The sequence below is a fragment of the Cucumis sativus genome, chromosome 2, assembly GCF_000004075.3.
Source record: "Cucumis sativus cultivar 9930 chromosome 2, Cucumber_9930_V3, whole genome shotgun sequence".
In the NCBI taxonomy this organism is placed as follows: Eukaryota; Viridiplantae; Streptophyta; class Magnoliopsida; order Cucurbitales; family Cucurbitaceae; genus Cucumis; species Cucumis sativus.
The window spans coordinates 18,752,138-18,776,096 of NC_026656.2; the positions used below are offsets into that span (position 1 = coordinate 18,752,138).

The 23,959-nt window shown below is 34.8% G+C and overlaps 4 protein-coding genes across 7 annotated transcripts; 1 reads left to right on the forward strand and 3 right to left on the reverse strand.

The window, feature by feature from the left end:
• Positions 1-286: 286 nt before the first annotated feature.
• Positions 287-5,733, forward strand: LOC101218421 (lysophospholipid acyltransferase LPEAT1). Of its 3 annotated transcripts, XM_031880733.1 has the most exons (9): positions 287-915; positions 1,073-1,192; positions 1,276-1,373; positions 1,540-1,604; positions 1,875-1,943; positions 3,608-3,741; positions 4,374-4,514; positions 4,762-4,825; positions 5,216-5,733. In XM_031880733.1, exons 1-9 carry the CDS (start codon positions 418-420, stop codon positions 5,233-5,235), a joined length of 1,209 nt encoding a protein of 402 aa, XP_031736593.1. In that variant the 5' UTR covers positions 287-417; the 3' UTR covers positions 5,236-5,733. The 3 variants fall into 3 exon arrangements, with proteins under 3 accessions (XP_031736593.1, XP_031736592.1, XP_004152703.1); XM_031880732.1 differs by lacking the exon at positions 5,216-5,733 and having other exon boundaries at positions 4,762-5,137; XM_004152655.3 differs by lacking the exon at positions 5,216-5,733 and having other exon boundaries at positions 360-915; positions 1,336-1,373; positions 4,762-5,137.
• A 1,048-nt stretch (positions 5,734-6,781) lies between these two features.
• On the reverse strand, positions 6,782-10,122 carry LOC101219130 (deSI-like protein At4g17486). Of its 2 annotated transcripts, XM_011651310.1 has the most exons (5): positions 9,724-10,122; positions 8,452-8,503; positions 7,859-8,122; positions 7,461-7,748; positions 6,782-7,230 (listed from the first exon to the last, which is right to left on the reverse strand). In XM_011651310.1, exons 3-5 carry the CDS (start codon positions 8,070-8,072, stop codon positions 6,989-6,991), a joined length of 744 nt encoding a protein of 247 aa, XP_011649612.1. In that variant the 5' UTR covers positions 8,073-8,122; positions 8,452-8,503; positions 9,724-10,122; the 3' UTR covers positions 6,782-6,988. The 2 variants fall into 2 exon arrangements, with proteins under 2 accessions (XP_011649612.1, XP_004152706.1); XM_004152658.2 differs by lacking the exon at positions 8,452-8,503 and having other exon boundaries at positions 9,724-10,120.
• Positions 10,123-12,834: 2,712 nt separating this feature from the next.
• On the reverse strand, positions 12,835-16,206 carry LOC101217471 (zinc finger protein GAI-ASSOCIATED FACTOR 1). Its single transcript, XM_004152734.3, has 3 exons — positions 15,372-16,206; positions 15,118-15,278; positions 12,835-13,871 (listed from the first exon to the last, which is right to left on the reverse strand). The coding sequence occupies exons 1-3, from the start codon at positions 15,893-15,895 to the stop codon at positions 13,180-13,182; spliced, it is 1,377 nt and encodes a 458-aa protein (XP_004152782.1). The 5' UTR covers positions 15,896-16,206; the 3' UTR covers positions 12,835-13,179.
• A 2,587-nt stretch (positions 16,207-18,793) lies between these two features.
• Positions 18,794-23,109, reverse strand: LOC101218181 (uncharacterized membrane protein At1g75140). The gene is made up of 2 exons (XM_011651311.2): positions 20,748-23,109; positions 18,794-19,066 (listed from the first exon to the last, which is right to left on the reverse strand). The coding sequence occupies exon 1, from the start codon at positions 22,714-22,716 to the stop codon at positions 20,755-20,757; it is 1,962 nt and encodes a 653-aa protein (XP_011649613.2). The 5' UTR covers positions 22,717-23,109; the 3' UTR covers positions 18,794-19,066; positions 20,748-20,754.
• Between the last annotated feature and the right edge of the window lie 850 nt (positions 23,110-23,959).

A 23,959-nucleotide genomic window follows, 5' to 3' on the forward strand; every position in this document is an offset into this window, starting at 1 on the left:
AAAAAACACATCTGATTTTTTAAAAAATTTAAAATATGTTGAAAATATTTTATTTGAGAATTTAATTTTTATTTTAACTATAAAGATATAGATAAAATTAAATATGAGTTTTTAAAATTGAAATAAGTTTGTTATTTAATGAGATAAACAACACATCGCAATCAAAAGCAAAGATTAATATAGTAATTGAAGTTAAAAATACGCAAATCTAATCTAATATTTTTTTCCCTTCAAATCTTGTTTTTTTTTTTTTTCTTCTAATAAATATATATATAAAAAAATAGAGTGAGGAAAAAGAAAATTGTCGTGATCGTGACAACGCGATCTTAGTCTGGAAGCTCGGGAGGAGCTTTAGCAAAGCAAAGAAAAGCTTTATCGATTCGATTTTGGCGTTCCTGGAGGAAGAAAGGGAGGGAAATGGCGTCTGAGCTCCAGCAATTGAGGTTTAACCCGCCCCAATCTAACGCATCCGACGAATCCTCTGCCAAAGACGATCACCCACTCTTGAACTCCGACTCTCCCGCCGTCGCCGACCAGGATTCCGACGATCTTCACCAGAATTATGCTGCCTTTGTCCGAAGAGACGTTTACGGCACCATGGGCCGAGGAGAGCTTCCGTGGATGGAGAAACTGCTGCTCGCATTGGCCCTGCTTACAATCGTTCCTATACGGGTGGTTATTGGGATGAGTTTGCTGGTTCTCTATTATACAATTTGCAGAGTTTGTACGTTATTTCACGATCCGAATAGGGAGACAGATGAGCAGGAGGATTACGCGCATATGGTTGGATGGAGGAGGTCTGTGATTGTTTGGACCGGAAGATTTCTGTCTAGAGCCGTGTTATTCGTGTTAGGGTTTTATTGGATTTCGGAAGTTTATCGAATCCCGCCTAATGGGGACAAGTCAACTGACGAGGTGCGCTTTAATTTCTGCTATCTGTTACAAGTTCGGACTCGGCCGTTGTTCTGTTCTGCTTTCTTGTATATTTTAGTTCATAGGTATCTTAATCTCTTCGTCTTTGAGTTTGTTCTTGTGTTCATTAATATTTTCTATTCTCTTGTTTGATGTCTAGAACGAAGGGCAAGAGAAGTCTCAAGAGTCTGAAAGACCTGGGGCTATTATCAGCAACCATGTATCATATTTGGATATTTTGTATCATATGTCTTCTTCCTTCCCAAGCTTTGTTGCTAAGGTTTGTTCAAACACAAGTTGTCATAATTATACGGACAATGTGTGATAGATTTTGGTCTGGGCCAATATGAATTTACGTTATAGTTCATCTTTAGGTTTGACTTTTCTGATCCTCGATTTTTCATCTTCTTGTTTTGGCTGAAGAGATCAGTGGCTAAACTTCCTCTAGTTGGTATTATCAGGTTGGTTCATTTTGAATGGATTTAATATTATGATTATCTTTTCCATAAGCCAAACTTTTATTTAAGGTTTATTTTAAATTCTTGCGGGAAAACTAATTTTTATCCCTGAACCTGTTTCATGTCCTATATTTCTTAAGGTTTAGCTGTTGTTTTTCTTTTGTCCCAGCAAGTGCCTTGGCTGTGTCTATGTTCAAAGGGAGTCAAAGACATCTGAATCTAAGGGTGTTTCAGGTACTTCATGCTTCCATCTCTCAATCATCCTAAAAATTTATGCTCATATGATTGGCATTCTAGTCATAGATTTGAGTGGGTGAAGCGTTTTAGGATAATGTAGGTATCCTTAACCATAATTGTTCACACAATCATACTGCAAACTTGCTATACTGTATGATTCTTGCATAATAGTTCATTCTAGGACATTATTCCCATGAAATGGCTCTTAAATAATGTTCATCTGTAGTTATGCATCTGGGCTCGTATTAATCACAGTGTTGCTTGTAGGTGTTGTGAGTGAAAGAATTCGAGAAGCTGTGAAGAATAGCTCTGCTCCCATGATGATGCTTTTTCCAGGTCTCTTAATGTGCTCTAAGTACATTGTCTATTATTGTTTTTCTTCTCGATTACTGCGTCCCCCTTTAACTTAAGAGAATCACAGTGCTTAAATTTATTTCACATAGTTGAGGACGCTGACTTTCTTGTTATTTAAGCCACGTATAAACTAATAACTATAAAAAAAATGATAAAAATTTAACAATTAATTTATATGTAGAAATAGTTTTTTTTTTCTTTTTTAATATTAAGCCCAGTAAAGTACTCTTTCTTTATTATTATTTTTTGAACAATATGAGGCAATTTAATTGGCTTAATTACACAGAACAACCAGGGGAGAGCCCTCCTTAGGTAAGGTCCAAAAATTCTTCCTAAGTGTGAAGAATATAAATAGAGAAGCTACCGAAGGAATCCTCGGTAAACTCTACCATTTCTACAGTCACATGGATCACAAAGAAACTTTGATGAAATTGAGTCACAAAATCTTGGTTTCCTTTTTCAATGGACACCATTCCATAATAAAGGTGGTTGATGTCATTCTACAGCAGAGTAGACCATTCCAAAGATAACTTTCCAGAAGTTTCAAGCTTTGAGAAAAGTGAAAAAGAGGTGGTGAGAGATTTCACATCTTTGATTAGTGGAGAGTTGGACATCTTTCTTTGAATATTTTCTTGATTGTTTGTGCTACTCAGAGAGAGCTCTCAAACAAACTCCATCAGCTTTTGGGCAAACACCTTTTCAAATAGCTTTGGAGTTATTTGGGCTGAGTATGCTGGGATCCTTATCAAACTGTGATAGACAAGATCATGCTCCAAAAAGCTTTGAAGAGGTTGTCATTTAGAGGAAAGCCATGATGGGAATTGGGCCACTCCATGCAAGTACCAGTGCAACTAGACATGCGGGCAAGGGTTTCTTTGGAAGAATTTGACAAATTGTGCCAGCGAGCTTTGTTTTAGAGAGGATTTTGTATAGACCACTAGCCTCCTAAAATGTGTCATCAGCCAATTGGAAATGAGTCTTCACAGCAGTATACTATATTGAAGCAACAACAAAAGGAGGGCAGATATGGTATACCTCTTGAAGGAAGAATGTTGGCTCTTGGTTTTCCTTTGATGGTGATAGATAATTTGCCCAAGGGATGCACCCACGAATTTATTTCCTAGAACCTTTTGACCTCCAAAATTGAGAAGTTCAATAAACTCTGTGAAGGTTGAGTTCGAAAACAAGGACCTTATTTATTCTTAACGTGACCATGTGTAGCCCGATAGCCACTAAACAAGAATCATTGGTTTCTCTTTCTTTCATAGAAGAATTTGGTAAGAAAAAATGAAGGGGAAAACTTTTTTGAGCTTTTCAGCCAAAGGTTTGGCTATGATTGTTGTGCTTGTCAGAAGAGGATAAGAATGCTGGAATAAGAAACCTCCCTTAACAATATTAGAGTTGGGGACTAATTTTTAGATTTATTGATAGTATAGGGAATGGACAATGGAACATAAAGTTTTGGTACCACTTTGGTACTTTAACCTAAAAATTTTCGAGTTTTATTTAGCAACAAAAAAGTTATGATCATTGGTAAATTTATTGGTGAGAATGACTAATGAGATAATCTGAGGAGTAATTAGGAATTTGTGCTTATGTTTGTTTATTGTCCAAGTTTTTTAATGTGTTATTATTTTCTTTTACAGAGGGAACAACTACCAATGGGGAGTATCTCCTGCCATTCAAAACGGGTGCCTTTTTGTCGAAAGCTCCCGTTCTTCCGTATATTTTAAGATATCCGTATCAGAGATTTAGTTTGGCCTGGGAATCAATAACAGGGGTAAGACTTTCTGCTTTATTGTAAGCCCTTCTAAGATTTCTTCTTCAAATTTTGTTAAGGAGAATTTGCAAAATAGAAGTTGACATTATCCAATGGGGCGGTGCAGTACTATTTTCTTAAATGCTGTAATTCAGTTCGAGTATGTGTTAAATATTCTGATTATGAAGTTTCTCATATGGCCTTCATTCTGACGATTGTTTCTTATGAGCCAAGGCCTACTACCAGCCTTTGATGTAATGGTGTAAGAAGTTAATGAGTTTAAACTGTCGTGGATACATAAACTTCAAGAGGTGAACAAGGACGAAATTTACTTCAATGAATTTTTTAGTAGTGAATTATTGCACGTTCAATTGGTAATTGGGAACTTCCTTCCTTCTTTTTTTGGGATAACCACGTGTGTTAAGTCTAGCTTACTACTTAACTAATCCCACAAGATAACTACTCAATATGATTACTTTCGTTATTAGACTTTCTAATATTGAACTATATAATTTGAAATTGAAACCATAGCCTTGTGTTAGTTGGTTACTTCTACCTCAAATTGCTGAACCAACTCATTTGTGGCTACCACCTTTGATATTGTAAAGGTTTCAGGATCCTAGCATAAGATATATTTGAATTCTTATTGGCAGGGCCGTCATTTTCTACTTCTTCTCTGTCAATTTGTAAATCACATGGAGGTAATAAGATTGCCTGTCTACGTCCCATCACCAGAAGAAAAGGATGATCCGAAGCTTTATGCTAACAATATCAGAAGGTTGATGGCAAAAGAGGTATTTCTTCTCCTTCGTTGCACTATATTATATTCATTTAGGAGAGTGAGCAGAAATCTCAAACATGCCTCTCAAAAGGCAACAAGGACCATGACAAAAACATTGAGACCTTTCTGGTTGATTATTCTTTCAAGATATTTTCCTATACAATCACAATTTTCATAGCTGCGAACTAAACTGAATCCCTTTTACTCTCTATTTGAGTGTGTTATTCTAGATAAGTTATGGCTATTGTTTTTATCTGCAGGGAAATATGATGCTTTCGGATATTGGGCTCCCAGAGAAGCGTGTTTATCTTGCTGCTCTGAATGGTAATAATAACATCCGTAGTGTTTTGCATCAGAAAGACGACTGAATTAACTAGTTCGAGTCTAGTTTTAGTTTATCCAGGTTTATGCACTGTTACGATGGGGGGAAGTTATGGTACCCACCCATCTAATACTACTAGATACTACTAAGAGTGCGTTTCTTGGCCTGTACTTTATATAACAAACATAATATTTGAGTAGAGTTTTTACTTATTAGTGTGGTGGCGAGTTTCTGTTTATCAGAGCATGATGTAACATGTTGATGCCTCGACTAAAAATTTTATATTGGTAATGAAATTGAAAGAGTTGAGAAAATTGCCTTGCCTTGAGAAAGGAAAAGCCTAAACAGCCTATTAATTTAAATTCTGAGGTGTCTCTTTGGTGTTCCTGCAGGTATACCACGCCAATGCTAATTTGGGATGTCATCTTCTGTAAATTCTTGTAGATGATAAATATATGGAAAACACCATCACCACCACCATGTGCAACAACCATTCATTTAACTAATATCGTCTCAAATAAACTTGTTTGTATGATTCTTTTCGAGAAACACTTCAATTTTGGTGATAGCTTGTGTGCATATACGTGTGAGTCTCATCAAATTTAGGGTTTCTAGTTTTGAAGCTGAGGTTTCAGTTCACTTGTGAATCTCACCATAATTTGCTTGAGAGTCATTACATAATCCTGCAGGCTGGGCTTCTATCACAAGATGATGAGGGTGGTTTTATGTTCATGAAATGCTGCTGCCTGTGCGAAATATCGTCCTCGGGTTTTGACCCTTTACTTCATTAGAGATATCGTGTTTGATTCAGTTAAAGTTTACTATATAAACATTCTCTATCATGAATTTTATGTTGTTATTTACCAAAAAGTAGTGATAGTAAAGGAAATCATAGGTTGAAAATCACCAAGTTTACCTTGTCAAGATCTCTCCCTTCCCCTTGTCTCATTCCAATTTCCTCTCCCAGTTTGTTTCGTTTTACATTAGAAATAATAGAAATTCAGACTATACTTGGAGATGGGGAAGATGCGTCTAAATCACTAAGCTAAACTATGCTCGAGTTGGTTAAATTGATTATCCATGAGATTCGATTTTATAACATAGCTCCAATGTTATTAAATGTCTTGTCTCTATAATTTGTCTTGCAACTGAAAAGGAGTAGACAGATGGACAAAGAGCAGAGTTGCCTTGGATTTTTCTCACCTTTGCCTTGGGATGCTTGTGACCTTCTGCTTTCTACCAAATTGGCAGAGCAAAATATACTGCGAACATGTGATTTCTTTTCCCTTTTTAACTTCGTGAGCAAAATAACCATTCATATATTCAAGCTTTAAAAGTTGTATCGGTTATATTTTCTTATAAATTTTATGTGTCACAACTTATGATTTGTATCAATTTAGATCCTTCTTTATACATGGTTCTATATTTTGTAAATATTTTAGTTTAGTTTTAGTTTACTACTTTTTAAAATATAAACTATCCAAAATATCCATGGTGTTCATTCAATATTAAAATTTGTTTAATAAAATATTCAAATTACACTCTAAAATTTAAATTAGAATTGTTATATAACAGACCAATCAAGTAGAATGATGACTATGATAAGTGAACTAAACAAATAATTGTAGAATATTAGTAGACAAATGAGAAAAAAAGGAAGAGGACAACTTAACAAACAAAATAACACCAAACATATGGAATCCTTATGCCATTCTATTATGTTTAGTTGTCCGTTCTCCTCTATCATTTGTCTATCATACTACAATGTACCAAATTAGCCAACTAACCATTCATTATTTATCGACATCTTCGACAATAATATAGAATCACATTTGGACCCCCAAATGATAAAAACCGAACCTTTCGAACTTGTAGGGGTATTTTTGCCATTTGTGCTTGGTTTTTATTACTATCATGGTTAATATTTTTGTTAGTTAGGGGGTGTTGAAATGGGAGGAGACCAGCATGGTAACGGACCATTGATTAATACGATCCAGAAATAGACATTACATTTACACTGGGAAGGCTAGTGGGTTTGTCATCTAACAGAGAAATTGCTTGCATCTACTCATAGCAAGCAACTCCCAAACAAATTATGTGAAATAGAAAAAGGATAAACTCCCTTCTCTTTCCAAATAAAAGATATCTAGAACAAACAAATTTTCTCACCTATCATTTGATTTGAGGCATGAGGAAGGTTCAGTGTTGGGTTTTTTCAGCTCCCACCCTTTCGATGGTGACTGTAGATATAATGAACTGGAAGACAGCTGCTTCTGCCGCGACGATATGGAAGACAAGCAACTGAATGCATTCCTCAGCTTCGTCTTCTCAGTCTCGAATGGCGTGGGATCGTGTCTTACAGCAGATATTCTAAGGGACTCAGGAAGTATGCAATTACAGACGGAACCTGTAATGTTGATCCCTTTCTGTTAATCTTTTAGTGAATATGAAAAACCACTCTTCTACATTTAATTTAATTTAAACCCAAATGTCACTATACCACAATGGATTGAAAAGCAAGCATAGGTAGCTGAAACTTTCTTTTTTGGGGGAGAATAAAATCAATAGATTTAGCATTCACACCATCAGATCTGAGAGGGAAAATCGCTTCTAAAAGGGAATGAGATAGAAAGGTACCTATTTTAGCCAGTCGATTTACCCATTTTGGAATTGATTTTCCAGTCAACTGATGACAGACGTCCCTGCAGAAATGATTGCAGTTCTTGACAATTAGGTGATATGTATCTCCATAGTAGCTTGAAGAGCACTGCTCCATGAACTCTCTTACTTCATGAGGGTCGAGGCAGGTTGTGCCAATTAATATTGACCTCCTAAACTTGAAGCCCGGGCATTGTCGAGGCTCGACTTCAAAAACGCCACTGGTTGGATAGTCATGAGCTCCAAATGCATATTCTACACCATGGACTGCAAAATGCATACATTTCACTCTCAGAACGGAATGAGATCGCACTAACTTTCTAATTTCAGATCACAATTGGATTTTGTAGTGGCAAAAGAAAGGTTTGTGACATTACCTTCTACACCAGAGTGAAAGATACCAAGGCCTGCCCAATAGACATAACCATTCACAGGGGTTAAATCATACACGTTTAGATAAACTGGCGTTGTGCCTGGACCATAGTTAACCGACTTAGATTTGGAAAATAGACAAAAAGAGGGAGATGGTGATTTTCCTTTCAACCGAGGGGCAATTGATTTCCATTTCTTGGATCCAAGCTTCAGTTTCATTTTTTTTTACAAAGAAAAAAATCACACTTCGGTTGATGCCCCTCTCCAATCTGTTACAGGGACAAGCAGAATAAATCACCAATATGGGGAAAGTACAAAGACAAGACAGATTCATGCTATTATCATCAGAATAAATAACTTTCTAATCAATTTTCCCAATCAAAGTTTTACCCCTCATCAGGTGATGATAAAGAACTCTCCAATCCAAATTATCCTATACCATACAAGAATCTTAAGCCTGAATTGTGCTAACTTATAAGATATAGCCCAGACCAACAGATACATGTGGTTCAGAAATGACCATATGGGTTCAAACCTAAGCTTTGGGAGAGTAAAAGCTATGCAAAATTCAACTTTATATGATTATTCTCGGCCTTACCCAATATGCCATGGCATGAATGTGAACCCAAAAACTTATAAGTTTATTTAGCCTGCAGAATATGAGGTCTATTTGAGTAGTCAATAGATAAAAGAAGTGCAGTAAAGGGTCACAAACTTAAACAAGCTAGCAGGAGAGGAGGTGATTGGAATTGTCTGATATACAAATCAAAAGAAAAGTTGAGAATCCATTTCTGCAGCAAATTTGTAGCGAAAACACTAATGATTGGAAGGTGAGTTTAAAAACATTCTCTTTATTCCTTATAATAACATTTAAACGATGATGTTAGCCTGATTTTGAAAAGAGACAAAAGCTGTTTTTCAGATAATCGCAGACTTGTACTTAATAATTACACTAAGTAATCTTATCGCTACTCCCAATTTAAGAAAATAATTATGATATAAATAGAAATTAAAGAAAAAGAAAAAGAGTAAAGCCAGGTAGCCCCTCCGTCATCATGACATCCTCATTCATGTAGTATTTTTAATCCTTTACCATATTAAGAAGATATCCTAGTTCTCTTCTCCCATTAAATTAGAGAAGGCTAATAACTTGAACAATCAAGGGTTTTCATTTCAGTATCCAAAATCTAAATAGATCTGAACAGAAGCAACTTTCGAGCCTGGAACTTTTAATTCAAGAATTATATATTGGAAATAGAAAATAAAGTTGCACTACATTTATTAAGAGCCAGCTAAGTTCTCCAACAGAACATTAAGCATCAAACCTTTTATTAAAAGCACTCCTAAAAGCTAGGATTCTCTTTCTTTCTTTTTTTAAGCTATCAATGAAACACATTGTGTCTCAAGATTTTCAAAATCAAACTGATAATAGAATTGTTTACTTTCAAATCAACTCGTGTACAAGTTACTTTCAATAATGGAATTGGACAGTAACGGTTATTGATTGAAGGAGGAAAAGAAAAATTGGTAAAATTAAATTCAGATCTGAATGACAATTAAATTAACTAACGAAGACAAGGGCACTCCAAAGTGGCCAGCATTAACAGTCAAGTCTATTATCAAAGATCAACAAAACAGGAAACCATGCTTTCTGCTAAGGCGTTACAGACCCCAAACATTACAAATCAAGACAAAAACAACAAGGGGAGGAAAATTCACAGATTCAGAAACAAAAACACAAAACAAACAATCAAACGCTCTCGATGCCAGCTTATGAAGGAAACCCCACAAGTTCATAATCATTAAAAACCCAACAATTCAACAACCACACAAAAAAATAAATCGAACCCATGTCACAAAACGAACTCACAGATTCAAGAAGATCCAAAATGGGGCATCGAAATGAGGCAGCAGGATGAAGGAGGGAGCACAAAAAAGCAAACCCAGATAAGTAAAAGACAGAGAGAGGAAGAAAAAGAAGAAGAATGAGAGGGACCAGAAACAAGGGTTACAATCCTCGTTTGGCCGCCTCTCGCTCTCTCTTTCTCTGTGTATCTCTCAAAGGTTTGTGCTAGATGAATAATAATGGAAGTGGGAAAGGCAACGAAAGTGGCATAAACCAAAAGGAAAGAAGACCAGATTGATTAATGTGGGTGAGCCTAAGAGGCACAGCCACAGCCACAGCCTCAGCCAAGCCACAGTTTGAGAGAGAAAGATGATACAGTGAAAGTTGTCTCATTATTTTACCCTTTCCCATACCCTTCTCTTCCCACCACGTGCTTTGCTTTTCTCCAAATTCTCCATCTTTTTAGCCCATCTTTCATTTCTTCTTCTTCTTCTTCTTCATTTCATTTCAATTATAATGCCCCATACTTCTCTAATGACCTTTCAATCTTTCTTTGTTAATGCACAACACCATTTAAACTTTTATATTGTGATTTATAGAATTTGAGCTTTCTCTTCTATTTAACTAAACTAATTTTGACATACATTCGAGTTGGTATTTCTCAAATAAATAAAGTTCGAGGTGAAAAATTCAAATATGTAGTTTTGTGAATATTAGTCAATAAAATAATTTTAAAATTAAGTATATAATAACATTTTTAAAAATATTTATTAATTTTATCGTGGTAGATTTATATGGCTCGATCAATTTTGTCATATTTGTATTTTTTAAAAATTTATGTCATAGTGTGAATATAATTGTTATGTATAGTATTATAAGAATAATACAAACAAATTGAATACATTATTAAGTCAATCATCCTATTGTCTGGAAGTGGAAGACTTAACTTTATTCTCCACCAGATATTTTCTTTTTATATTTTGATTTACTAATAATATGATTAAGTTGAAAGTAAATTAAAATATAGAAACTGCTCTCCAAAAAGAAATATTAAAAAATAGATAGAAGATACAACTTTATTGTTTTCTTTCTAAAAAAAAATAATTGTTAGAATTGATTGCCTTTAGCTTGCAGCATTGATGTTGCCATGAGTACAATAATAAGTGAATTCTAGTCAATATGACTTAATAATGTGACAATCATCTTATGTGTCTCTACGTATGAATATATAATATTTAGACTTTAGTTTCTAACATGTCGGTTGATTTTTCAATCTCATCAAACCATATTTTAAGTATTGGTGATTTTATGTTTTACAATGCTTATATGCGAGTAAATCATTAGTTTTATTATTATATTGAGTTAGCTATTATGTGCACACAAGAGTCAAGATAAACATGTGTTGAAAGGTCTATGCAGTAATGAGAAGGTGGTTAGATGTTTTGAGATGTCCGTATTTGAATCGACCACCTAAGCAATTGGAATTGAACCTGTAAATCTCCAGGGGATGTTGATGATGATATGAGTCGTCATAGTGGTCTATACGTGGGAATGGTTTTATGTCCTGGCGAAAGAAATAAGTAGATGCCAATGTGATATTTAATGTTTTTAGCACATGATGAGATGTTGTGAAATTGATCTTGCAAAATGAATTTAAAGATGTTATTTGTATTCTCAAAGGTTTTTCTAAAACGTTACTCATCGAATGTCAGACTTACGATTTAAGTTTTTTTCTCTCAAGTAAGAGTTGCATGGTGAAGATAAGCTGGTATATATATTTGGACTAGGCAATAAGAGTTGTTGGAATTTAAGTTTAGACGTTTTAAGTTGTACATGAGTTTTCCTAGTTTGACACTTTTCTTTTAACGAACATATATATAAGATCGATCATGATTAATAAAGTGCCTAATAAGTATTTAAAAACAAATAGAACATTAAATATTGTAATATCTAATTCAAAAGATTAGTTTTCATAAATATATTTTGCTTTAGAAGAAAAATCTTCAGGTAACAAAATACATTTTAGTACCAAATGCAATTCAAAATTTTATAAATAGAAACAAAAACCCGTACGTTGGCAAATGGGCCGGATCTTCTTCTTTATGGGCCCAGTTTTCTAATTTGAATAATGTTTTTTAGGAAATGTTTAGATAATTATTTTTAACTTCAACTTAGCAACAAAATTCCAAAATTCTAAGCAATAATTTTTTTTTACCATCGATCCCTTCACTAATAGAATGTGTTCTCAGCTTCTCATTAATGCTTCATTTTCTTTTAAATTACCACTAGAAACACTACAACAATTGAAGACACAAAAGAAAAGAAAATCAATCATTATGCATCCTATCTAATGTTGATCTCATCCAGTTAAATTGCTACCACTACCACTTGTTTATTCTCCCACTTTGGGGAAATTTGTAGTGATTTATGAGTTCACAAGAATGAAATAATAATTCACAAATAGAAAGAGAGTTTGACACCTTCTACATATGCTAAGAGTTGAGAAATGTTTTGAGGAATATAGTGTTTAGAGAAATGCATGCTCTTACACAGTGGTTGATACAAACAAAATTCTCCCTAAACTTTTAAACACTGTATCCTATTTTCATACAATCAAAATCGTTTCCACAATTCAATCAATGAAAATTGTTTAATTATGATTGAATTATGATATAAACACGAGAAAGAAAAAGGGAATGTCTAGTGCTCTATGACTAAGAAAAGTAACATGAAAATGGAGATGAACTCTTGTTTTCTTAAAATGCATGAATCGGACTCCGATTCATTAATCTCATACGAACGACGGTTTCTAAAAGAGAAAAAAGAATCAAAAGAATAATTCTCTTGAGGAATATATACATAAAAACCATCTAATTATTTTTTTATTTTTCATTTCTAGTTAATAAACTTCAAAAAACAATTAAAACATTAAATTGAAATATCAATATGTATTTCATTTCTTAATACCTAAAATAATTTCCATGTTAAAATTTGATGTCTTTTTCAAAGAAAAGATAATAATAATAATAATAAAAAAAAAAGAATTCCTATGTAATATTGCAAATTTTAAGAAGATGAATATATCTGAGATAATTTTTTTAAGAATTCTTCAGAAAAAATAAAATAGAATAAAAGGAATGGAACGTAACTAATATATATACACACAGATTCAGCTCGATCAATAATTAACAATCATAGTGGAAAATGAATTTAATAAAAACTCCTGAAGTAGAACTGAAAGCATTAATTGAAAATAAACAAAGCAAAAATTTGGAATTATAATAACATCATTAAAAAAAGAGAGGGAGAGAGAGAAAAATTGTACAAAAGAAAAGAAAAGAGAAAAAAAAAATTGTACAATCTATTCGCTGTTGCAAAATGTTGACCCACGTGGTAACCAAGAACCTGCATGCATCCGTTTCCTATACACATACCTTACCGGAATCCGATGCAGAACCTGGCTGAGCCCATGGTCAAATTTCATAACCCATTACTCCCGCCGCCGCCGTAAGGCGAGGCAGCTTCAACGTCACAACCATCAAACGACGAGAAAAGAGCAGAAATACCACTGCCGGAAACCCCACCACCTCCTCCTCCTCCTCCGCCCATGCCCAGTCCTAGGAGATCCCGCGTGGTGGGTTCATTGCCGAATCCAAGTCCGAGCCCAGCCGTCATGGAGATGGCGGGGCCAGGAGACTGCGACAACGATAACCCAGAGGCACGAAGCAAAGAGGAGGCGGTGGAGCTGGTGACGCCCATTTGGGCAGCCTTCTGCAGCAAGGCAGTGGCGGACATCGCGGCGGGCTGAGGCGACAGAGAGTAATGTGGAGTATGGTCTTGAAAAATGGAAGAGGCTGAGGTTGAGCCCGATGAGGCTGAGGCTCTACATGAGAGGAAGAGGGACGTTGAGAGAGAGAGCGATGTGGGCTCAATGGCGGTGGTCGAGGGATCATTGCCACCGTCTGGTCGGTTGACGCCGGTGGTGAGTTGATGGGGCGGATTAGGGGGAGCACTTGTAACAGTGGGAGGAGAAGAAGAAAATACACCAGCGAAAACGCTTGCTCCACCGCCATTTGTTTGGCAGGTTTTGTTAACGGTGGAGGCCACGGCTGAGGTTAAGCTTGTCGCTGCTGGTGTTAATGGCGGAGGCCCCATGGGAATGTCCGGTGGTTCTGCACCCAAAACATCCATGAAAGGAAAAGGTTGAGGAAAGTCTAAAGCTACATCTTTAGATTAAACTTGGTAGCTTTTTAAGTTACCAATTTCAAAACTTGCCGGAGTAAAAATTACGGCTGTTTGAAAAGTAAACACTTTTTCATAACTAAATACAAAGTTACTAACTTCAACCTATAAACTCAAGTCAAGACAGCGAGCCAAACGCCCTCAATTGGTCTAACTTGACAAGACTTCAAAATTAAAAAAGTCGAGAGTAAAATTGATGAAATGAACGAACACAGTTATCCAATCATTAGTCGTATCAAGTAAGAGAGAATATTGATGAAATTTCAACTTTATAATTAGTATTTTTCAACCTTAGTTAATAGGAAGATATATCTAGAAACAGCAAGTAGCAATATTAATCAATTAGAGAGTAAGTAACCACCAAAACAGCACTAAATTATTTGGAGCGATGAGATAACAAGACAACAAGATTTTAAATTCAAATAATAACAATAATAATAGACAATTAATTTTGGACTTCCAAGACTTCTTAAATTTAAATAAGATCAAATAAATCAAGTGAGCTCAATTAACAAAAAAAGCTTATCAACAAAACTAAAAAGAAAACAATAAATTTGCTTAAAAAGTAGATCCTAGCTAGAGCAGCATTAGAAACATTTTATTTGGTGCGACATACCAAATTATTCAACTATACACATGTTAAATTTTTTTTTATTTTTTCGGAATGCAATAAATACATTATTTATGATGTAATATTAAATTTACATTTTTTCTTTTTTTTTTTTGTTTATGGTACTACTCCAAATTATTACTACTAAAAAAGTTGTCCATGTTGTGATAAATCACCCCTATTAAATTAATATATGGGTGAAATGAAATCCAAAATTTATGATGACTAATAAGCTTTCAAACCAAGCAGTAATTATAATTTTCTAGAATTTAAAAATATGTTTCTACAAATGTTATAAAAATTGTTTATAAAAACTAAACCTTTTGGAAAATCAATTCAAAGGACAAAAGTCCCTTGATTAACAAGGACAACAATGAATCACATCAAGACAGCAAGCTTTTCTCTAGGTTTTTCTTCCACAATATATACAAAATTTTACCTATCCAACTTTAATTTCTTTGCCAGTATTAATTACCTTTTCTAAATCAAGCAATCAACCAAGAAACACAAAATTAATTTTTCCATAATCATAGAACGAACGAGATCAAGTGAGCATTTATTTTTACCTGAGCTTTGAATTGACAAACCAGGAGACACCGGCATGGTGGCCAATGGCGAAGAAGCAACCGCTGCTGTGACGGCGGCAGCGGCGGCAATAACATTGGAATCCGAGCTTGCGAACGCTAAAGCATCGCAAAAAGCCCGATGCGTAATGAAACTATCCCTCCTTTGAAAAAAAAGAAAACAAAGAAGTTCAAGAAATTTGAGGAGATAAAATGAATAACGTGAATTAATTGAAGATTTGATTAGTGAATTTTACCTAGAAAACAAAGTTCCACAATCGCATTTATATTCTCTAGTCCCACAGGTTTTCATATGCGCTTTCCAATCCGATTGAACGGCGTATTTCTTGGAGCACCGCTCGCACTTCCACTTCTTCTCGCAGTGCTTTCTAGAGAAGTGCTTTTTAATGCCGGTTAGATCACCCAGTGCCCTAGCCGGATTATGATGCACGCAAGAAGGTTCTGGACAGACGTAGACTCGTTTTCGAATTTCATTGCTCGTCCTTTGCCGGAGCTTCCAAGGTAAGTTGTGGCCGCGCCTGTGAAGTTGCAGGTTCTGGTCTCGCTGGAATCCTTTGTTGCAGATCTCGCACACGAATCGGTTTGTTGCTAGAAGCGATTTTGGCGAGAGAGCTATAACCTCCGCAGTTGGATCTGGCATCCCTGGGAGATTCCGCTTCTTCTTTGCTGGAGTCACGGTGTCGATTGTCTCGATTTCAACTGCTGACGGGGAAGATGCAGCAACCGTCGCTGTTGGAGAATTATTCTCTGCCGATACCATTGGTGATGATTTCGAGCCCTAACTTAATTGGATTTAGAAAATTATTGCTGGAGAAGAAATGAAAATCGGAGTAGTTAGAAATGTATACAGAGCATTATCTGGTTTGAGTTTTACGTAATTAAATTGAGATGAACTGGGTCATCGGATTTGTGGCCGGGAATTCGTGGTCCTTGGAGGCGGCGGCCACTTCACAGTTCACACTTGAGAGGAACAAGAGAGAGGAGGCGAAGGGAGAGAGGTTGAAGAAAGAGACAGAAATTTAAATTTTTGTGGGTTTTTTTTTCACTTTTTTTTTTTTTTTTTGAGTCAAGGAAAAAAATCAAAAGATTAAAGCGGCGCGCTAACCATGGTTAAGAATTTGGAACTATGGTTTAGGGGGAGGTCTGGGGCCCACGGGAAGTCTGATCTTTTTGTCTGCTCATGCGTTGCGCCACGTGTCTGGATCTGCGGGTCTATGATTTTTGTCGGGCCAAGTCGGACTACTCCAGCCGGTGCTTGTCGTCTAGTCCAATTATTTATTCCATTTTTCAAACTCCATTTGCGATAAGACAATTATACCCCTCCTCCTATTCTCCCATTCTTAGCTCCCCTAATTTTAAATTTTATATTATTATTATCTTACTATTTTTCATTTATCTTTCAATAATCTACCCTTTAAATATAAATTATTATAATTCAACTATTCTATCCCTAAAATGTTAAATGTCAAGGGTATTAAATTGTATTTCGTAACTTATAACTAGTGTGTTAATATAATTACAGATTTAGTATTTAAATAAATATAAAAATTGGAGACGCTACTAAATTTATGCCATACAATTATTGATGAGTGAGTATGATTTTTTTCAAATGAATAGTATAATTTTTTAAACGTTGATTGACATTTTCTCTTTAAATTGAATAAATTCACGTAAAGTGGTGTTTACATCTTCCAACGCAATAAAATTGTAAGATACATTTAAAAATATTAAAATATATATTTAAGTAACTAATTAAACTAAACAAATCATATGGTAGTTAGTATTTAACTTTTTCAACCATGACAAAACTAAAAAGACATTGATTATAATAGTACTTGACATATACTTCTAAAATATAAATATGATGTAACTAATTTAATTAACTGTTTTGACGTTATATATAATTTATTATATGAGAATTGTGGTTATTTCTTAACTGTGAAGAAGGTTTTCAAACTATTGGACGCATTAACTGGACTTCAAGAGAAGAGAAAAAACAATATCATTAGTTTTATATCATAATTCAATTATCTTTTGTTGGTTGGTCTAGTGATTTATTTATTTATTAAAACAAATGTTTATGTGTATGTTTTTCTATGCATATACTTTTTAATTATCAATAATATATACAAATTAAATTTATAAACTATTTTTAGATATAGAAACAACTCATTGTTTTTATTAACTATCGATGTTACTTTGGAATATTTATTTATGAATACCAAATAACTCTGTTATCATACATATAATATATATATAAAAGATAAACCAAATGTGGATAAAAAATATTATCAACTATTGGATTATTAACAAGTAATTTTTTATAACGAGCAGTTTCAATCTTCATTTAAAAACCAATTTACGCAATAAAGTTTTTATTTGAATATATTTAATTTAAAGCCATTTATTTTATTTCAAATTAGAAAAAGAATATAAATGTAGTTAATTAAAATATAGAAGGGCAAATCCGTCTTAAAAAGTTTATTTTAGATTATAGCTTTTTATATATCATAGGTTATAGATATGCTATTACAGAATAGTAGTTGAAGTACAAAGCTATAAAAAATTGTATTTTGATACAAATTATTTTAGTTTGATGGACAAAGTTTGTAATTTAAAAACTAATGGTAAACTATAATAATTGAAAGTGTGAGTATTATTATAATTATATTGGAACATCAAACAGAAACTCAATAGTTGATATGGAATTTAATTAAATGAAAACTTTAACATTTCCGTCTCACTTGTAGTCTAATAAAATCCGTAGAGTGAATGATCATATGATTATACATACATTAAGGAAATGGGAAGTTTGAGAGGATAGGTATGTGTTACGAATGGGGATATGAAATGATAAGAAAAGGCGGAGGAGTCACGGGGCGGGGGAAATGAGGGGGAAATGATTTGTACGTTAGAGTACAAAAAGGAAGTAAAGGTGTGGAGAGGGGAGGTGGCGAGGTGGCGAGGTGGCGAGGTGGCGAGGTGGGAGAGGAAAAGGCAGAAAATGAGGGATTTATTTGATTTAGAAAGGAAAAAAAGAGAAAGAAAAGGTTGTAGATGGGAAAATGTAGGAATGGTTGCATATAATAGAAACTGAGTGATAAAAAGGTAAATATACTTTTTTGTCCGTTTTAGGGGTAGGGACTTTCTCTGGATTTGGGAGTGAGGACAGCTACGGAAAAATAGACATCACCTAATTTTCAAAAGTTACAATCATAATCCTTCTTTTCTTTCTTTTTTTTAAATAATATAAGGGGACTTAAGAGGGAGGGGCTCTTTCGACATTTCCATTATTGGAAGAAATGATGGCTAACCAATTTCAACACGTCTGCAAGATTCCCTTACACATATGATATCACATTTATTAGATGCATTTTTTTTTTTTACTATTATGTTATCTTATGTTATACCTCCAATTCTAACCATTTCCTAAATAAATCATATAGTAACTCATACTAAACTTGTATATCGTAGTAATATTGCCCGTTTTTTTCAAAACTATAACAAATCCATCCAATATAAATATCAAAATTATACTCTTTTAAACATACAATAAAATCGACCAAAATCGTAAGGAGATATCGTTGTGGATCCGTGTTAGAAAGAAAGTAAAAGCTTAAACGATATCATTAACAGATGTTTACGTCGAAAATGATTGATTAATAATTTAATTAAACAACTTCTTGGATTTAGAGTATAAATTAAGATGATTTTAGAGTTAAATTATGGTGTTTGTAACTTTGTAGAAAGATTTTTGACCTTTTAATTTAATGTTTATTGGAAAATGGAACTGAAAAGGTGGAAAGTAGTGGACCTTGTGTACGTGGTTAATAATAATAACTTCATCCTCTTCTGGGTAATAATTTTTGCATCTGCTCGTTTTGAATGGCGGGGCAGTCCCTGATTCGCTCATAGCCTGCACCACGTGGGACTTCAAATATACCCAACAAAGAAACAAAACAGGACAATTTCTTTAGATTGCATCTTTCATTCATATATAAATTGTTATAATTTACATAATACAGAGAAAAAAATTATATTACTTTTGTATTTCATAATTATTAAGATATGTATCAGAGGCTTCATTGATGTTTTTTCATCCAATTGGCATTACGTTTTGTATTAATATCTTCTATTTCACTTATAAAATAGTGTAGACAAAAGTTTCGAGGGAAAAAATTAGAACTAAAAAAGACATGTCTATGTATACATTCAATGATTCAAGACAATTTAATTTACTGTCTAAAAATCCACATGTAGATACTCTACTTTCTTTACTCTCAGATATTTTTCCTCTTTTTTTCGAACTATCGTTTTCTTTAAAAACATATTGAGTAGCAAGTAATTATAAGGAAAAAACGAAGTGAAAATCAAGATTTAGAACGTGTAGAGACGTTTTGTAACGTCAGTTTGTGATCATACAGTCAAAATGCTGCAAAACTTGGGTTTTCAAGAGTGAGCCAATTTTTATTTGGGGGATGTTGAGTGTGTGTGGTTCCTATAATAATTTTCTCAAACGTGATGAATTTGAAGTGGAAGGAAAAGTAAGAAACCACACAATCATCCAACTAAAAGATTGAGAAATTACAGAAAAAGTAATTAAAAAAAAAAGGTAGTACAATGCATGGTGTGGAGAATTTTCACAGGGATAAAAAGGAGAGACTGACAGGTAATCATAGCAATTTTGATTCAACTTTTTGAGTTGCTTTTTGATCTCTCTCTTTCTTTCTTTTTCTTTTTTGCTGATTGCAAAAACCTAGTGTCTTCAACTTCGAGATGAAAGGAACCCAATTGCCTTTTTTCTGCTGTTTGCAATAATGCTATTCATATGCGCTTTGGGTCTCCCATACTAGGCTTTGACCTTTGAATTATTGCTTTTAATCCTTACAAAAATCATGCTAAATCAAAACTAAATCGGTGAACTCAATCTAAATTGACCTAAACAAGTCGGACTGAGATAGTTTGGTTGGTGACTGAACAAGAACATAATAACGATGAAATAAGTTGTCCATACTAAATATCAACAATTTGCTAGCTAGGAGATCAGTATGAACTAAACTAACCCAAATAAGCAAGAACCCCACTGTACCAAGAATTTATTTCAAGATAAGTTACCTGCTAGGAAATCAACATACAAGCAAAAAAAAAAAAAGTAAATGGTAGAGAATCAACAAAGAGATTTATCTACGTTCACGCCTCATGGACAGAGGGAGAGACTCCTGTTCTAACATTGCCTGTGATAACTTGTGGTTCTCTATTTCTACATGATATACAATTACATGTCACTTAAAGAAGTTGGATGTAACTTAAGACTCAGAGCTTTGATGGTAAGATTTTGGAGGCATGATCAAATCCTTTTGCAAGTACTAAGAAAACTAGTAGTTAGAGTCACAAAGGGAAACATCAGTTTCAAAATAAAATTGCATTATTTCACTATATTTTAGCTTTCTTTTGCATGCAGCTACAAAAAAGAGATAGATATATTGCGAGATCAAACATGTTCATATCTACCAGCAAACAAGCAGTCGGGAATTGGATAAATAAAAAAAGAAGTAAATAGGATTGAGGAATTTTGAAACTCTTTGAAGCAAAGATTTCTAGTTGATAATCACCTCTCTTTTAGCTGCTATCGTCCACCACTTGATTAACCACTTGATTGTTTGCAAATAGAGGCTCTCGTCGTTTAGGAAATCCTGGAGGTTCCAAAGGTGAGCCCCTGAATTTTAGCTCTGAAGCTGCTCTATAATTTGGATCAACTGCAGCCGGTCTCGAGCTATGGTCGTTTGTCGTAGCTGGCCTAAAGGAACTTGTTGCGCCAGCTGGATACCCTGTGGGAGAACCATAACGCCGTGGTGGACCTCTTAGGCCACCAGCACTTCTGAGATCCATCACATCAGTGCTTCTCGAAGGAGTGTCTATGAAAGAGGCTCGCTCGCTGGATCCAGTTCCCATTGGAGCTCCAGTAGTTGGTGAAGTGGCAGTAAAAGGGTCATCCGGTCCCCATGAAGTGAGTGCCTCCTTCTTCTTGGCAAAGAAATGCCAAGCTCCAAAGAGAAAGAGTATGAAAAACAGAACAGGGCTTGTCCAGACCATTGTATTGAACTCCCCTTTAAAAATTGGAAGATTAGAGCGATACATTCCTACATATCCACCCCCGAGTCCAAGAACCACAAGTTTTTCATGATCACTAGATATTAAGGGTATAAAGTTTGCTTCGGATACTAAATCCGAATTCTGGTAATTTAGAAAGGATGATTTGATTTCATCCAAACCAGCCGAAAATAGAAGCCTTGGTGCACCCACTCGAACATAATGCTGAGAGGACACATTGAAAACATGAACCTTCTCATTGCTAGTCACAAGCAAATAACCCTTGATTGTCTGAAAAGCAAGCGGTTCATCAAGCTCAAACTTTCGTTTAGATCTGACCCTGCATTTAAAGTTCATTATATCTCCCAACAACAAAACATGGATTAAATCACCATCTGATGTGACACCATAGGCTTTAGATCGCTCCATGGCATCAAACACGTAGTTCCGGGCAAGAGAATGATTCAATCCCTCACATTCGGACTCCCTAAGTTTCATGCTTCTCAAATCCAATGAGCCAGCACCACTTTCTGTCAAGAACAAAAGCCTCTGCTTCAAGAATGCTATTGGCCTACTCGTTGGCATGACAGAACCATAAACGGTACCATCTTCTCTGAAAACCTTGATTTTTCCCCCGAAATCTGAAGACAGAATGTACCTAGTCCTCCCAACATGATGCAATTCCAATAGAGAAATCTGTGACTCGTCCTCCCGACTGTTGGTGGCCACAAATTCCACAACATGTTCCATGAAAATCAAATTCAAATCCTCCCCATTGGATCCCTCCCAAATCCGATGCATCAAGATCGCCCCATTCTTGTGCCCAGTAACCAAAAGGGTCTCGTTCTTATAAATTGACATATACGAGAGCATTGCAGTAACGGGCGATCCAGGCACAGTAGGAAGCTCAATTGCAACATCTCCATTTCTCACAAACACATAAATTCTCCCTCTCTCATCTCCAACCGCAACATACTTACTATGCCCCTCAAAATCCCTGAGAGGCAAGACATTGATACAAGTAGCATCAGCCTCCAGTTTCACAGCAGACAAAAAGTGAAACCTTTCAGACCAAAATGAACTATATTTGGTCACTGACACAGCTCTCGTCCTACCCCCATCTTGAATTTTATGGTCTAAACCACCATCTCCACCATCATTCAGACCCTCTTCTTTCCCTTTCCTTTTCTCTTTCCCCACCTCAGGCACTACCCGTCTGAAAGCATCGGTATTCAGTTTCTCTCTATTCACCGCCGTGGGAATATCAGATAACCTCAGCTCCAACTTAGAAACTACATCGCTAAGGTTTCTCACTAACTCCTCGAGATTTTTCAGTAAATCATACTGTTTAATTTCAAAAGGGACTTCAATTTCAGATTGATTCTGCTCAAGGGAGCTGGAACTACATACAAAAACCCTAGAAACATGGGGAAAAGCAAAAATGAAAAGAAAAAAAATGAAAAAGAACCTGCCTTTTCGCTCAATCGCCATTCAAGAAGGTGGGAAGAAGCTCTTCAATGGGTTTCCATTCAAAGTGAAGTTAAATCAAGATCTCTGATTCCTTTTTGGATCTGGGAACAGGAAAGTTTCGCCCAAAACTTACTTGGGTTGGTTTTCTTTTTTGTTCTTTTGAGGAATCCGTGAGAAGTTATTGGAGATTGAGATTGTGAAAAGTGTAATAAAATAAAAACAGAGGTGGAGAGTATGGCAATATCAGGAAGTAGCTGTTTTGAAAAGGGCGGGTCGTGATCTCAGGTGAAATAGTGTCAAAATGCTTCCGACCATTTGGTTGAAGAAGAGAAAGAAAGGGTTTTTACTTTGGTCAAGTTTCAGTCAACTTTATTATCGTCGCGCACTCCACCATCTCTTCCTAAATTCTATCCTACTTTCTATTACAATTTTCATCTTTTTCTCTTTTCCCGTAACCCATATGTGGAACTCTTGGTTTTCTTTTCCTTGCTACAGTTCAAGGATTCAGCACTTTTTTAACCACAAATTTTATGACTACTAATTAATAAGTTTTACTTCAGCTAAACGATTGTTTTATTGTATCTACACGATAGCTGATGGTATCGTCAAATTGCACACCTTTTCAACCAAATAAATGTTCTAAATTGTACACTTAACTTACTCCAACCAGTAGCACGAGTTCTAATAATCTAACCCCTATTTTAAATTAACAATGTTTGATGAATTTACACGTAGATTTAGTAGTGATGTATGATATTGTACATGTTGTTAAAAAAAAAGAAACGACAGTAGTTATGAGCAGATAGAAGACTTTTTTTTCCCTCAGCATTCTTTTTATAACTAAATTGACTAAGAAACTTAAATTGCTAGTTTTCATAACTTATCGAATGATCAATACGTGGTAATCAATACTAAATGAGAATAAGACCCTAACGTAGTATATAAAGTTTAACTCAAAATATTTCACTCTCCTACCATATCAAAATCATTAAACAACCCAATAATTTTGGCTAGTGACATTAAAGTATTGATATAAATAACGTTTGAAGAATAGCGAGAGCATATAATGAAATCAATAACTTCAACATCCAAACTCTTATAGACTTTTAACATGACCGATCACGGTGCATTAAAAATCAAAACGATCTTTGGTTAGAAATCCACTAATCTTAAAGCCAGGATGCTACTTGATTAGTTGAAACTCCTATTTACTTTTGCTGTTCTTACTACTGTTTAAACTACTTTTGTACCAATTAAAGAGATT

What these genes read in the sequence shown, in the direction of transcription:
- LOC101218421 (XM_031880732.1), top strand. Translation starts at nt 418, where the DNA reads ATGGCGTCTGAGCTCCAGCAATTGAGGTTTAACCCGCCCCAATCTAAC. An exon ending in GGGACAAGTCAACTGACGAG is followed by an intron (nt 916 to 1,072) that starts GTGCGCTTTAAT and finishes TTTGATGTCTAG; the next exon opens with AACGAAGGGCAAGAGAAGTC. An exon ending in CCTCTAGTTGGTATTATCAG is followed by an intron (nt 1,374 to 1,539) that starts GTTGGTTCATTT and finishes CTTTTGTCCCAG; the next exon opens with CAAGTGCCTTGGCTGTGTCT.
- LOC101219130 (XM_011651310.1), bottom strand. Translation starts at nt 8,072, where the DNA reads ATGAAACTGAAGCTTGGATCCAAGAAATGGAAATCAATTGCCCCTCGG. An exon ending in CTTTCACTCTGGTGTAGAAG is followed by an intron (nt 7,749 to 7,858) that starts GTAATGTCACAA and finishes TGCATTTTGCAG; the next exon opens with TCCATGGTGTAGAATATGCA. An exon ending in AAATCGACTGGCTAAAATAG is followed by an intron (nt 7,231 to 7,460) that starts GTACCTTTCTAT and finishes TCAACATTACAG; the next exon opens with GTTCCGTCTGTAATTGCATA.
- LOC101217471 (XM_004152734.3), bottom strand. Translation starts at nt 15,895, where the DNA reads ATGGTATCGGCAGAGAATAATTCTCCAACAGCGACGGTTGCTGCATCT. An exon ending in TGTGGAACTTTGTTTTCTAG is followed by an intron (nt 15,279 to 15,371) that starts GTAAAATTCACT and finishes TTTTTTTCAAAG; the next exon opens with GAGGGATAGTTTCATTACGC. An exon ending in TTTGTCAATTCAAAGCTCAG is followed by an intron (nt 13,872 to 15,117) that starts GTAAAAATAAAT and finishes TTTTGGGTGCAG; the next exon opens with AACCACCGGACATTCCCATG.
- LOC101218181 (XM_011651311.2), bottom strand. Translation starts at nt 22,716, where the DNA reads ATGGCGATTGAGCGAAAAGGCAGGTTCTTTTTCATTTTTTTTCTTTTC.